This window comes from Podarcis cretensis (assembly GCF_951804945.1).
Source record: "Podarcis cretensis genome assembly, chromosome: 5".
Taxonomy (NCBI): Eukaryota; Metazoa; Chordata; class Lepidosauria; order Squamata; family Lacertidae; genus Podarcis; species Podarcis cretensis.
This window is the reverse complement of record NC_137174.1, coordinates 4143165-4157995: the sequence shown is the minus strand read 5'-3', so window position 1 is coordinate 4157995 and position 14831 is coordinate 4143165. Positions and strand designations below refer to the sequence as shown.

The 14831-nt window shown below is 44.2% G+C and overlaps 1 protein-coding gene across 3 annotated transcripts in view; it reads left to right on the top strand.

Moving 5' to 3' along the window:
* Positions 1 to 13874, top strand: part of PARVB (parvin beta) — a 40273-nt gene extending 26399 nt beyond the window's left edge. For all 3 annotated transcript variants that reach the window (XM_079978378.1, XM_079978377.1, XM_079978379.1), the window contains exons 5-13: positions 1053 to 1193; positions 2092 to 2207; positions 3707 to 3765; positions 4989 to 5008; positions 5944 to 6005; positions 7166 to 7234; positions 8077 to 8178; positions 10828 to 10900; positions 12815 to 13874. In XM_079978378.1, the coding sequence (XP_079834504.1) occupies positions 1053 to 1193; positions 2092 to 2207; positions 3707 to 3765; positions 4989 to 5008; positions 5944 to 6005; positions 7166 to 7234; positions 8077 to 8178; positions 10828 to 10900; positions 12815 to 12891 (719 nt within the window). In that variant the 3' untranslated portion in view covers positions 12892 to 13874. The remainder of the gene's footprint in view (positions 1 to 1052; positions 1194 to 2091; positions 2208 to 3706; positions 3766 to 4988; positions 5009 to 5943; positions 6006 to 7165; positions 7235 to 8076; positions 8179 to 10827; positions 10901 to 12814) is intronic.
* The last annotated feature ends 957 nt before the right edge of the window (positions 13875 to 14831 follow it).

Genomic DNA, 14831 nt, shown 5'->3' with positions numbered 1-14831 from the left:
CTCTGGGTTATTTGTGGGGCCTGCCTAGTGTTTTTACATGAGTAGAATGTGTGCTTTTATTTAAAATGCATCTCTGGGTTATTTGTGGGGCATAGGAATTCATTCTTTCTTTCTTTTTCAAAATATAGTCCAGCCCCCCACAAGGCCTGAGGGACGGTGGACTGGCCACCAGCAGGGAACCAAGCCAGGAAGTTGCAGTTAACCATTCCTTAGTTAATGTATTTCAATCAAGCCTGTGCATGAAGCCGCGGCTTATGATTCTTCGCTTGTTTGAAAGCCTTTAACCACCATTCCCAGTTCACGGGTAATGGGAAGCTATAGTTTACTGCCACTTGACTCTCATGAAGGGATGAGCAAAGGGGGCTTCCAGGTGCAGATCCTGGTTTATGAAGCCTGGATTTGAGTGGTGTGAACCAGGTGAATGAGACCGCCTTAGTTCTTGGTCTATGACAGCTTGACCTCAGTGGTCCATGACTGATTACTGTGATATGCTTTATGTGGAGCTGCCCTTGTATCGGGTCTGGAAGCTTAACTGTTTGCAGAATGCAGGAGCCCAAATACCTTAAGTACTGTCTGATCCCTTACACTCCACCTTGATCACTGAGAACCTCTGGTGGGTCACTCCTGGCGGTTCCCCACATCCCTGGGGTTTAGTTGGCCTCCGCTGGGGACCAACCCTTTAGTACTGCAGGCCCTGTCCTGTGGAACTCCCCAGCACTGGGCATTTGGCAGAAACCACCTCTCCCTTCTTTCAGACATGTTTTGGAAACCATCTTTGTTTATGGACAGGCCTTTGAAATATGAATTTTCTCTTTTTAACCAATCAGATTGGATTTATTGATGTTTTTACTGGATACTTTTGTTGATTTTATTCTTATTGAAATATAAGTGTGGCTTATAACCATCTTAAAATATAAATACATTTTAATTTTAAAAAGCTGATGGGTTTGTACTTGGCCAGGTGAGGAACTGGCTGCAGGGGGTCCATGTTCCCCATCCCTTTTGCGCTACCTGAAGAATCTTGTCTCTGCTTGTCTGTTTTCCCAACCCAGAGAAACTAGCTGGCCGTAAGCTCAACGTGGCCGAAGTGACACAGTCGGAAATAGGCCAGAAACAAAAGCTGCAGACTGTCCTGGAATCTGTCCACGATTTGCTGAGACCCCATGGCTGGGCTATCAAGTGGAACGTTGACTGTAAGAAGCTCGTCTGGGTTGGGTTTGCCGTGGCTCCAGGGCAGAGTTGCTCCACTGCCAGCCCCTTTTGTCTCCACTCAGATAGCAAGACTGGGGAAGATCTTTGCTTGAGACCCTGGAGAGCAGCTGTCAGTCAAAGTAGACAGTACTGGTCAGGTAGACGCACATCTGTGTAAGGCAGGCTGGTGTGATCACAGAAATCCCCCCCCCCCCGCCCTGGCATTGGGCAGGTTAGCAAAGGCAAAGCAGTACTGTATTCTGCAACTTGTGTAAATTATACAAAATGGCTTGATTTGTGTCATTTAGCTCATTTTGCTAAAGAGCAAAATGCCATACAGGACACTGAGCCCCCCCCACCCCAAAGCTCTTATTGAGACACCATTCTGATGTCAGTTTTCATCTGCTGTTCCCCATATGTTCCTGCATATTTTTGTACCCGTGACTAAGAACCTGCTTTTTTCAACTCCTCGAGTGGTTTAACGGTCAATCCCTCTTGAGAATTGTAGCTCTGAGAGGGGAATAGGCACCCTTGAAAAACTACAGGTCCCATAACTCTTTGGGGGAAGCCATGAATGTTTAAAGTGGTTCCATGGCGCTTTCGGTGTGTGGTTTGAATGTGACCTGAGAGAGACCTTGGGATGCAGGCAGAAGGAATCGGGGAGAAATAAAGATGCCCCCAGGTAACTTGCAGTTGCCGTGGGTGGGGGTTGGAGTGCAAAAGATGTGCCATTCTGAAGAAGAGGCTCTGCAGAAGACAGTGGGGAGGCAGGGTTCTTGGGGGCCCCTGGAGGCAGAGGGTCAACCCCAGATCACCGATCCAAAACTTACCCAGAAAATGTTTTCCCTTAATTGCCTTTTAAAATTTGTGTGTCTCTATATACCTGTGTTTCCCTCCAAGCAATCCATGGCAAGAACCTGGTGTCCATTCTCCACCTGCTGGTAGCTCTGGCGATGCACTTCCGGGCTCCCATCCGACTTCCTGAACATGTTTCTGTGCAAGTGGTTGTCGTAAGGGTAAGGGCCTGTTGAAACCTTATGTATGTATTTCCTACAGATATTACCCTCTTTTCTGAAAGTTGGTTGCACTTTTTTAGAGATCCTTCTTTCCCGAGATTGACTTGGGAAATGTGTTTTCCCAGTGGAAATATGGTACACACACCCGACTCCCAGCTGGGGAAGGGAGCTGATCCCTTAGATACAGAGTGCTTTTTGGATTCCAGAAATCTGGGAGCAAAGTGGTTCTTCTGATTCTGCAGAAATCAAGGAAGGGAAAAGCAGAAAAGCAAGGGTTGGGTGCCCCTATCTTCCGTGCATGGAAGCACCCCTGTTTTTCTTGCCTGTGGCTGTTAAGAGCTGCGTACATTTCATAATTGATGAAGGTCTGTGCTATGTTTGGATTTTTTTTTTTTAACTTCTGTATTGATAACAGCTGTAGCTGCAATATGCTAAATAAACCATTTGCTGATGGTGGTTGTTTTCTGTGACTTGATGTTACTTCTTAGGGACTGTGGGAGAAGAAAACAATTTGCCATAAACAGCACCAGTAGATAGTTTGATGTGTAACTTTGCAAAGTCCCCAAAGGTGCAGGGCAATTTCCTCGCATCTATAAACTCTCCACAGAATGTGAGAGATTAATACATCTCCCTGGCTTCAGAGGTCTGTCTTTCATTTAAAGCTGTGGTCACATGGGAGGGGGATGAAATTGTTTTGCTGAAGGCAAAGGAGAGTGGGCCTGACTTTGGCCTTTGCATTTTCAAAGATGCCTCCTTGCTTGATTATCTCCATTTGTTGGAGGAGGGAAAAATAAAAGACTTCTGACAGGAGAAACAATCCACATAGCAACATGGTGCAAACAGGGCGTCAATCTCCTTTGTTGCTTTTAAAAGTGCAGTATTTTAGAAAGGCACCACTAGGTGGCACAACTTTTAGGTTAAGCAGGGATTTCAGAGCCTGCACGAATGCTTTCTCTTGCTCAAGAGGAGCAAAAGAACACATATTTTAGAATGCTTCTTTGATGCATTTGTATGGTAATTCGCCATGGGCCAATACAGATTCTGACAGAGAAGAAGAGTTTACAAAGGACTTTACCTTAAATTGGAACACTATTTTTATCTTTTTCTTTCTTCTTTGGAACCATCAGCTAATAATCAAGGCTATCATCTTCTTAAGGAACTCCTGTTTGTTTTAACCAACTACCTGTTTGTTTCAGCTGTATGTAGATTTAATCAGTCACTTTGAAGAAAAAAGGGTGTTTTGATTTTTAAGATAATGCAGGTCTGAAGATGTGGTGCGCCTCTTCTGTTTGTGAGAGAAGAGGGCCTTTTCAGAGATGGGCAACGACCATCCATAGCTTTCATTTGTACTTTAAATGAAAAATAATGGGCACTGAGATGCTGTTATTGCTTTTACATGATTGACACCTACTTTTGTGATGGTGGCAAGCAGCCTTTTCAGTCACAGTTCAAGCAGAATTTAGTGTTGTGCCACAAACATTCTCCTTTCTGTCTTCCAGAAGCGGGAAGGTCTTCTCCAGACAGCCCAGGTCACAGAAGAGCTCACCACCACCACAGAGTAAGCCCTTCTCCTACGCCAGGGGTCCCCAAACTAAGGCCTGTGTGCCGGATAAGGCCTGAGGGACTTGTTTATCCGGCCCGCGGAGACCCCCGCCGCCTGCTGCCGCCGCCCGCTCTTACTGGCGCTGCGCTGCGTGGCTGCGTACTTCCGGGTCAGAGGAGCACCAGAAATAGCTTGTACACATGTGCAAGCATTATTTTCTCATGCGCAAGCGTTATTTCCGGTGCACATCCGAGTTGGAGGAGGCCTGTGCAAATGCGCACAAGCTATTTCCGGTGCTCCTCTGCCCCGGAAGTGTGCCGGAAATAGCGTGTGCGCACGTGTATGGGCACACACTCCGGCCCCCCCGGCCCGCCGCGCGATCTGCGCTGGAGACAACGGCCTGAGGCATGGTAAGTTTGCTGACCCCTGTCCTACCCTGAGCTCATGGGGAGTGCTCAGAAAGTTCTCGCCTGGGATCATCTGGGACAGCCCCTTCCGTTGTGCCCCCTAAACAGTATCTGGACCTTTGTAGACCATTGTAGTATGTACACCAGTGGTTTTCATGCTTCTCTGCCTTGAAGGAACTCCTGTGTGCTGCAGATGTTTCTGCAGACATATTCTAGGGTGTTCCCTTGGTTCAGGTGGGGCATCAGACAGGCCTGTTGGGCCTCACTGTTGCCTTGTATGAACGGAAAATAAAAGCTATGATACATCTAGTGGCCCTCCTGCGGATCTATGTTGTGTCGTCGTGGTGGGCAACCTGTCTCAGGAATGGGGGCACTTGTCCATAATTATATACTTATATAGTTATTCATTGAGTAATGCCAGGAAGACAGTGAAATGAAGGAGAATTCTTCAGGCATTAGAATTTCAGAGAAGGCAGAACTTGATGCCTGAAGGATGCAATCCAGCTTTGGGTGCTTTGATTCAGGCAGCGATACATCTTGGGCCAGCACTGACCACCCCACCCCCCGGAGGTGCCCAAGGCCTTGGAATTCCCATGTCACCCTCCTTGGAGCTCAGATTTTAGTATAATGATAGCGGTATATAAGCAAATTGTTCTCTGGTATTATGGGGTAATAATTTTGCCTTTCATAAAAGATTGTGTAGCAAGATTGATCTTGGTCTGGGGTGTGTTGGGGGGGGGGAGATACCTGGGTTTTCTTATTCAGTTGTGGGCTCTTAGGAGCCCATTATTAATGCACTAACTGAGCATTTTCTAAAACTCTGATTTGCAGGATGATGATGGGTAGATTTGGTAAGTACAAGATTTTAACCCATAATAATGATCCATGTGCAAGTTTCAAAAAGCAGTAAAATAAAGTTGCATTTCAAACTAGTAATGCTGTCTCTTGTTTAGTTTGTCTCCCACAATTTAGGAGTTGCCCTTAAACCTGTTTTTGTCCAAGGTGGCACATTAAAACAATTCTCTCATTCTCCTTTTGGGCTTAGAGCAGCCTGTCTTCTTGCATCCCATTTTGCCAACTAGGACTGCACTGGACATTTTTGATGTATAGCCAAACTACAGTGTTCAACTTATTTTCTGTTGCTGTTGATAGCTCATAGCTTCTCTGTGCTTCCAGCAAGTCCTGGCTCCTGTGGTCTGAAGGGACCCCTCATTCCTGCCTTGCCCATGAGCTTGGGGCAATCCCACAGCTGTTATGATCTTATATATCTTGCTGGCCTCCTGTTCCTTGTTGCAGTCGGTTCTCTTCCTTCTTTTGCCCTCTTTGTTCTCAGTCCCAGTGTAGCTTGATCTGCACTTCCTGTTTCCCATGGAACACCGTCATTTGCAGTAATGGACTGAAAAATCCAGTGCAACTCCTCAACAACTGGGATTAACTTCTCAGAAGGCTATCTACGCTTGCACTCTGTGCTTATTTTCATTCATTCATTCATTTCATTTATATCCCAATTTTCCTCCATGAAGCTCAAGGTGGTATACTTGGTTCCCCCCTTCTCATTTCATCCTCACAACAACTTGGTGAAGTAAGCTAGGCTGTGAGTTTCATGATTGACTGGTGAATTGGTGAATCCTAGTCTGCTCCGCTAACCACTGCATAACACTGGCTTTCCCCTTGCTCAGTGAGTCCATTACTTAGATAAGTACAGAATAATGCATATCTTGCTTCTGTGAATTTTCACTAAAGCGTTTATTGATTTGTTAAAACCTTGTTCCCTTTCTCAAACCAGAGCGAGATGCTTTTGACACACTCTTTGACCACGCTCCGGATAAACTAAGTGTCGTAAAAAAGGTAACATGCCATTTGTATTTAATGGGCCAGTGGGCATTTTTTCCACTCTCTTCAGATAGCAAGGGTCTTGCTTTCACCAGGGTTCGTCTAAGGACATGAACCAGGAGCAAAGGCTTTTTAGGTGCTGGGTGATTATTGCAATATGCCTACTCCTCACGATTACAACTTTTTTGCAGCCGCCACATTAAGTTGCTGGCACAAAAATTCCAGCCTGTATTTGCCCTCTATTTACTGTTTCTGACAAAGATCTCTGTCATGTTTCTGAGAATGGGTGTTTTTCCTGGGATGAAAAACTTAAAAATGACCAGCAGCCTGGATGAAGCAAAAACTGAAGTGCCTCTCGCTCAGCTGATAGCCCTTCCTTTGCTGAACTCCACTGCTCCTTCCTTTCTGCCCTTTGACCCCTGAAGAGTCACACCACAACAGGGAAACCTATTTTGGTCTGAGGGCCACCTCCCCTTCTGGTCTTCTGGGCAGCCTTCTGGCAGCCACTTGCCAAGGGTGGCAGAGTCCAAAGGAAGAGGTGGGTGGAGCAGCGAATGCAACTTTTACATTTTGTGCAGTAGGTGAGTTTCTACGCCCACTCACTCACTTGCCCCTCCATCCTCACAAGCAAGAGACATTAATCAAAGGAGAGTCAGGCAAAGCACTCAAGAACCGAGCTGCAGAGGCGTGTAATAAAGTTTTGCCTTAGGCAGTTTGTAGAGTCCTGAGGATTTACGTTCTTCCTCCCTCCCTGTTGCTTGTGGATGAGTCTGTTGACTGAGGAGCTTTCTTGTGCTTAAAAATGTTTAAAAGCAAGCCTCTTCGGAAGGTCCAGGGTGTCTTTCATCAGACGCTTCCAGAGCACGGCATTTCCCCACGCTGGAGAATGCCACCAGTGGCTGCTTGCATGGCCAAAAGACACTTAATGTGAATCAGTCTCCGTTCCATTGAATTCCAAATATAATAAACCTGCCAAAGTTTCCTTCTGCATAAGCATAAGGTTTACAAATGGGTGGTTTTGTATTGTGAATGTGTTTACATTCCTTCTTAGAAGTGTAAAATGAATAGCGGTGCAGTCCTAGGCATGCCAGTAGATGGGTTTAGGGTTGCAGCCTTAATCTGCATATCGGTTGCTTATTAATTTCCTTACCTGCCGTGTTTTTTTTCCTTTTCAGTCCCTGATCACGTTTGTGAACAAGCACTTAAATAAACTTAATCTGGAAGTGACAGAATTAGAAACCCAGGTAAGAGGCATTACTCAGCACCAGTGTCGACAGTCAAACCACACCTTCAGATATTTTAAAACATCTTCCTTTTTAAAATCAAGAAATAAATCAAAGTGTCTGCAGGAGGCTGTAAATGTTATTAGATGACTGGGTTTAAAACACGTAAACTTTTCCTCCAAGACTGTTTTTGCTGATAAAAACCTCTCTCTCTAAGCTGCTTTCTCACTCAAATATCTGAGCCTAAATACAGGACCAGTTTAAGCTACATTGCTGCCATAGGTAAATATTACATCCCCTTGTCTTTCTCCCCTGGAGAGTTTTCCCCAGTTTCTATCCTGCCCCCTCACAGGTCCTTTATAAGACCAGTTGTAACAGTTGGCGTTGGAGAATATTAACCACTCTCAATTTTACCCATGGATTGCCATCTGTCCAGATTTTAATTTTCTCTGAACTAATTTTAAGACGTATTTTAACTAACTGGTTGCCTGATTTTATGTTCTTTGTATACTGTCTTAGTTTCATGATGTTAGCCGCCCTGAGCCTGGCTCCGGCCGGGGAGGGCAGGGTACAAATAAAATATTGTTGTTGTTGTTGTTGTTTGATAGATTGGTCCCCACCCCCAAACTCAGCACACTTGGGAACACTCCTTCTTGTATCACTAGCATTTTTCTTCACCTCAATCCTGAGTGGGGTAATAATAAATCATTAAATCCCTGCAAACACCAATTGATGCCAGCAATTCCGACCAGAGCTGAAGTGCCCAGGAGAAATTGATTATCGATTCAGCGTGTAGTTTGCGGCACCTCTTGTTTGTCTCCTCCTGGGGTCCCAGCAGGGGTGTCACTCGTGTTTCTCTTCAGTTTGCAGATGGCGTCTACCTGGTTTTACTGATGGGTCTCCTGGAGGACTATTTTGTTCCACTCCACAATTTCTATTTAACGCCTGAAAGTTTTGATCAGAAGGTGAGTAGAAATCCCAGCCAGGCAACTCTGGTTTGCCGCATTCAAACGAGCCTTCCGTCTTTCTATTTGCCACTAAAGCCAGAGTGAAAACAGCACGTTTTCATAATAGCGGCAGATAAGCTGCACGGTTAACATTTTATAATTCTGTGAAAAGGTTCTGAGAAGCTTAGTCATGAATCTTACCTGGAAAACCAATTAATCCAGCAGCAAATGTGCAGCCCGCAGCTTTACAACAATGTATTAGCTGTAGGGGTGTGTGAGAGAAATCTAAAGATAAAATGGCCTGCAAATATAATTTGAAGAGAAAGTAAAGTCTGTGGAGTCACCCTTATCTCACAGACGGTGGTCTAAGAGAGCAGCTGGATCTGTGTGCACAGGGCACTTGAAAAGGCCATGATCCTGCTGATCCTTTGGGAGGGACAAAGGGCAGGTGAAGGGGACAGAATCCGCTCTCTCACACAAATGGCTGGTGGGGGGGGCGGATCTTGGCTGCTCCTCGAAGGGTTGCACGTGTTTCTCCTTGGATGTGGCCGAAAAATCTCATAGACGGTGCCTGTTGCTCCATCCTGCCCCCTGCCCAGCTGCTTCCACAAGGACATAGCTCCTAACTGAAGAAGAGGAGCAACCTCCTTTGCATGCACACAGTTGTTGTGCTCCGTTTATTTTTCTTTTGAGGAATTATAAAACCGTTCCTAAGAATTCCTAAGAACAGCAATTCTCACCAACAACTTGCATAGTAAAAGTAAATCTATACATTGCAATCTAAAAAGCAGAATTTGAAAGTGTCCAGTGACAGAAATACCACATAGTGTACACTATAAAATGGCCGATTCACTGAGTCACTGTTCAAAGGTAAGCTCTTATTGGCCATCTAAAAGCACTTGTCTGAATTCTATTCATTTCAGTGTCGGGGAAAGCTTTGCAATTCTGTTACTGTTAGCAGAGAAGTGTGTCATAGTATGCCCTTTTAAAATATGTTGAGGGAGGTATTATTGGGTTGTTTTTTTTATTTTGATTTTCATCTGTGATTGACCCTAAGACGTACAGGTATAGGGTGGTATTTTTTTATTATTATTATTATTAAATTTATATACTGCCCCATACCTGCAGGTCTCAGGGCAGGTAACAGAGTAAAATAAAAATATAAAACCACAAAATACATAATCAAAATAAAAACAACAACAACTCAATAACACCCTCCCCCCCCAAAAAACCACATTTTAAAAGGGTATAGGATTACCTCAACCCTAATAATAGGGTATAATAAGAATAGTGAAGTCTGTAGCTCACTGAATTCTGTGTGCTGAACCAACCTAGCCTTATAAAAATATTGAAATTCCACTATAACATGTATGAATGAGTATTAATTCATAGGTTGACTTGCGTAGGAATACTTGGAGCCCCTGATGGGAAGTTGTATCTGTATCTGAGGAAGGATAGAACCTCACTTTGTACTATTTTGTGATGGCTTATTTAGAGGACTTGTACATTGATTTGCCCACAGTGTTCCAGGCGCCTCTCAGTCAAGTAACATGTCCAACCATAAAATCCCTAAAAACAGAACACCCATAGGATTGTGCTTTTGACTATTAAAGTCAGGGGTAAGCAAGAATTAGGAGGAATAAACTCTTTTTTAAAAAACCCAATTAACTTCAAAGGTGGGGAAGTGTTTCCTTGTTTTTACTGCCCAGCTCACTGAGCTGTGAGTAGTTTTAATTAAATCCCTTCCTCCTGTGTGTGGTGTAACATTGCAAGAATTGGTCATTTCAAGGTAGATGGCAGCAGGGAAGTGAGCTCTTTTAATCTAACTGCAGAAAGAGATACCCCACCCACTGCGGTGCATTAGCACAAAACAAAATGTTCCTCCAAAGCTTGCCTTATAGACAACTTACTCCAGCCTTTAATCAAAGAGAATATTCTTCATATCCCATTTGCTGCACTTTGATCCATATATCATGAATGAAGCCTGTTTTCATCAGAATGAAGCTGACGTGTCATTTACAGCTTGGTTCATATATGAACCCCTTGCACAGGCCAGTTAATGGCCAATAACAGTTATTGTGGCTCCCATCACTTCTGACAGCTGAACTAGATGTACCAGTCACAGAATCAAAGAATTGCAGAGTTGGAAGGGACCATGAGGGATTTGTTTGCCCAGTGTGGGCCTTGAACCCACAACCCTTCGTGTGACATTTCCTGGATTTTAGCGCTTCCAATTGTTGCGGGAATGAGGAGGGACGTGTTGAATACTTCCGCACAGATATAAAAAGTCTCTGTTTTGGGAAAGCTAGCGTTTCAGGGAGAGTGTTCCTCTCTGATGTGCAAGTGTTCATATGTGCAGGGTTTTTGCTTCATGACATTTCTATGCTTGGAATTCAATTCCAGGCCCAAAAATGGCTGTGGTTGAAACGAATGAGCTTCCAGCTGGCACATTGCATTGATCTGTGTGGTCACCTGAACAAGTCCTAAAGTGTTTAAGCAATGTGATTTTTCTCGAAAGAAGATGATACATTAAGAACGTAGGCTGACTTAAGAATCCTGGGGTGCCTGCATCCAGGGATAAGCTAAGCAATATGAGGGGGGAAATGGAGGGAGGGGGTCTTTTCATCCCACTGAAAATTTAAGAGGTTTTTTGTTGTTGTTTTGCAGGTTCACAATGTTTCCTTTGCTTTTGAACTGATGCAGGATGGAGGGCTGAAGAAGCCCAAAGCTCGACCAGAAGGTATCGTGCGCAGTTCCACTGAAACAAGCACATGCTCAACTGGGCATGCATATTCGCAAGCATGGAAGGGATTTAAATTGTTGGTTCTCCCAAGTGTAACAGCATCTCTAGCCATGTCCACGTGGACTGTTTTTCTGTAGCCTTCTCCTAGGCTTCATTCTCAAGATGGTTAACAGCCATAAAGTGTGGTCTAAGGCTGAATTTCCATGGCCATGTTTTCCAGGCAGTGTCACTAGCAGAGGCTGGTCTATCAGGGCAAATGAGGCTCTGTCCCCCCCATCTCATCCTTCATCTCCCTGTATTCATGCTGACAACCAGCTTAGAGGATGGCGCAGTTGATTGTCTTCCTGCTCCTTAGTCTCGCTGTTGTTCTTGTAGAACTCAGCAGGGACGAGGAAGGCGAGAAAGCTGGAGTTAGTGGGCTCCGCCTCTCCTTGGCTTTATCTATTGTTGGCCTCCTTGCCTTCCACCCACCAGGCAAAATAGGCACCAGCCACCACTGAGTGAGCCCCATGGAACTCAGAGGCGCCCCCTTGGACCAAATCTTGCAGGGGCCAACTGCTGCGTCAGGAGGAGGCCTTGCCCAGCACTGTGCAGCTTCAATGGCCATGTCTCCTCTTCTCTTGCCTGCCTTGGATGCTCGGCTCAGCAGTTTGGCCTCCTCCGCCCCCTCAATATTGGGGGAGCTGAGTCCCCTGCTAGGGAATATTGAAGGGACTGATGGCACCTGAACTCAGTGGAATTTACAGTGGTACCTTGGTTCTCAAACTTAATCCGTTCCAGAAGTCTGTTCCAAAACCAAAGCGCGCTTTCCCATAGAAGGCAATGCAAAACGGATTAATCCATTCCAGACTTTTAAAAACAACCCCTGAAACAGCAATTTAACATGAATTTTACTCTCTAATGAGACCATTGATCCATAAAATGAAAGCAGTAAACAATGTACTGTACTATAAAACAAAACAATAGCCGACAGCCGCATCAGACATTTGGCTTCTGAAAAACGTTCGAAAACCGGACACTTACTTCTGGGTTTTTGGCGTTTGGGAACCAAGGCGTTTGAGAACCAAGGTACCACTGTACTTCTGAATAAATATGTCCAGGATTGCACTGTTAATCTTGCATCAAATATCATTTGATGCCGTAACATTGAATGTGCTTTATGGACACTGTATTTAACCTTCTGCTGAGTTATGATTTGTGGGCAATGCGGAAGTTTCGTGTGGTGTCTGAGACAACTTTCTGTCCCTCATGCAAAGGAATTGGGAAATCAGTATAATGAAGGCAAAGTGAATGAGCCGTGGTTGGGAAGGGTTCCTGTGCTATGGCCCAGAAAGGGACTTGTTTATAAAATTCCCTCATTTAGGAGGGAAAGCATGGACCAGCACTTTCTCCTGTTTGCCTACAGAGGCCCATCGGCCTCCAAGATTGCCCAAATAATCCACCCCCTACAAATTTGGAAATTTCCTCCCAAATAGTTTCCAGAAGTATTGTAAATACTTTTCTGTTTGGAGAAGGCTTGTGTAGGGGCTGGTTTAAAATATGAAGCTGCCTTCAACTGTCAGGCTGTTGGTCCAACAGTTTAGCAGCTTTATTAGAAGAGAAATATATTCTGTAACTTTCTAAAAATTGATTATTTTCTTACATGTGCTTATGTGTTTAAACTTCCCAGTGAGTCTCTGGAAAAGACGGTCTTCTGAAATTTCAGTTCAGTGTTCAAATAAAATTCATTCCTAAGAGAGTTGTTTTAATGGGAGTTTTTATTGTTGTTGAGGTTTCTCATAATTTTGTATAAAGGGACTTGCATGGGGGCATTTTGGTATTAAAAAGCTTGTTTAGCAGAAGACCATTTTTCATTTTTTTTAAGTCAAGCTCTTAACCTAAAAACCTCTCTCTCTTTTTTAAATCCCTCAGATGTTGTCAACTTGGACCTGAAATCTACCCTAAGAGTTTTGTACAACCTGTTTACAAAATACAAGAATGTTGAATGACTTGGAGACCTCCTGAGACTCTAATCTTCGCAGCATCTTTTTAGCGGGGGAGAGGAGGAAAGAGACCTTCCCTTTTTCTTCCTTCTGTGCCATATGCTGTGCTCCCTGGCGCACGATGGTGCCTCTTCTTTTATTAGCATTATCTGCCTGTAACTCTTCTATGCTTTGAACCCACTTTGAAATGTAGCTTTAATTCCTTGAACTACCCACAGTGTGCTTGTTTGTTCTAGAAGGCTCTCATGTGTTGCATTCAGCCCAAGCACCTTCTTCCATTAGTGTAGATTGCAGTTAGGGTGAATTCTGGTGATGAGAAGATTTGAAGTGGTTGATGAAGGAGTGCTAGGATGCGTTTTGTCCAGGTAATGGGCTTCTGGGTCCTTCTCTCTATTTCAACTCTCCAGTGAACCCACTAGGAGGCTATAGGCTGGCCATTCTCAGGGTCCACACATGCAATAAATAAATAATCATAGTCATACTTACCGGGTCATTGTACGTATACACTGAGATCATGAATGGGAAGCAACTTGAACACTCCCAAGTGCTATAGGAATGCTAAGCAGTAAATTGCTGTATTTTCCTGTCTCCAGGGTATAATATTGACACATATAATATAGGTATGGGTGAAACCGATGTTGGTTGGAGTATTGAATTTAATTCATTTTCAAATGTGTGCAGCTATGAGGTAGGAAGTAGCTGTAATCCATTTGCGAAAGGACCATTCCCTCCCTCCAGACTTTCAGAGGGGTGTGTGCATCTCCTCTGTTCCCTCCTTTACACCCTGATTTTAGACATACGTACCCCAGCCCTATTCATTAAGCCACTGCGCAGCTTAATTCATAATACAATCTCTGTTCAATTATATTTTGTTATTTTGAGATTGTGCCCTGGAACTCTTCTATGTAACTTTTGGAGTCCTTGTTGACCTTTCTGTCTTACCCTCCTACCACTCAGTATTATTGCCACTAAATACACTGTGAATCTCAGATGGAATGGCTGCCTGGAGTTTTTGTTGTGCTTTGGTTATGTCCACTGAATCGCTGGTCATGCATTGATATGATGGGTGAATGTATCGAAAACAAACCTCCCTTCTTCGCTGGTTTTCAAACAGGGTTTTGGAAGCTTATGAGGGGGTTTTCAGTGATGGATGAGATTCCCTGAAAAGCAGGTTGCATACCATTTAACTGCTCAAATCTTCTGAGGATCATTTGGGGTGTTTTCTAGGGTGCACTTTCAATAAGCTCAGTAGGCTGTGTAAACTGACTGCACTAAAATACACCCTGGAATCCCTTCAGAAGTGTTTATTTGCTTTGAAAATATTCAGCTCTTGAAACATGAACTGTACATTTTTTCAGAAATAAGTTGTTCCCTGAGGTAAACCACTTGAAAATTAGTGTCACAGAGCAGTCTCCCCCAACTTTGTGCCTTCTGGATATTTCTAGACTGCAATTCCTGCCGGCCCCAGCTACTGTGGCCCCTGGTCAAGGAAGCAGGGGGATGCAATCCCAAAACATATGGAGGGCACCAGGATGGGGCAAGACCCACACAGAGCATTGTGGGGCTGAATGAGGTGCTGTCAAAAGCTTCATACTTCATACAGTGTTTCTCACAATAACAATTTGTTCTGTGGCAATTGTATTATGCAAACAATCTCTGTGCTTGCTCCATACATAATTGGCATGAATTTCAAACCCTCTTGTTTTCTAGTTGATAGAAAAGCACTTTGCTTCCCTTCACACGCTGTGGGGAGCTTGTTCCATTCAGTTTCCTTCTCCAGCTGGTGTTTTGTCACTTTTTAAAAAAGTGAGCTAGATAACATTTCTGCAGAGCTTGGAGCCCCCTTGGAACAACTGGTGGGTTTCATCACAGTGCCCAACAATATTAAGGAGAGCTTAGTAGAGTTAAATGTACAAAGAGGATTGTGCTGGCATGTTAATTTGAAT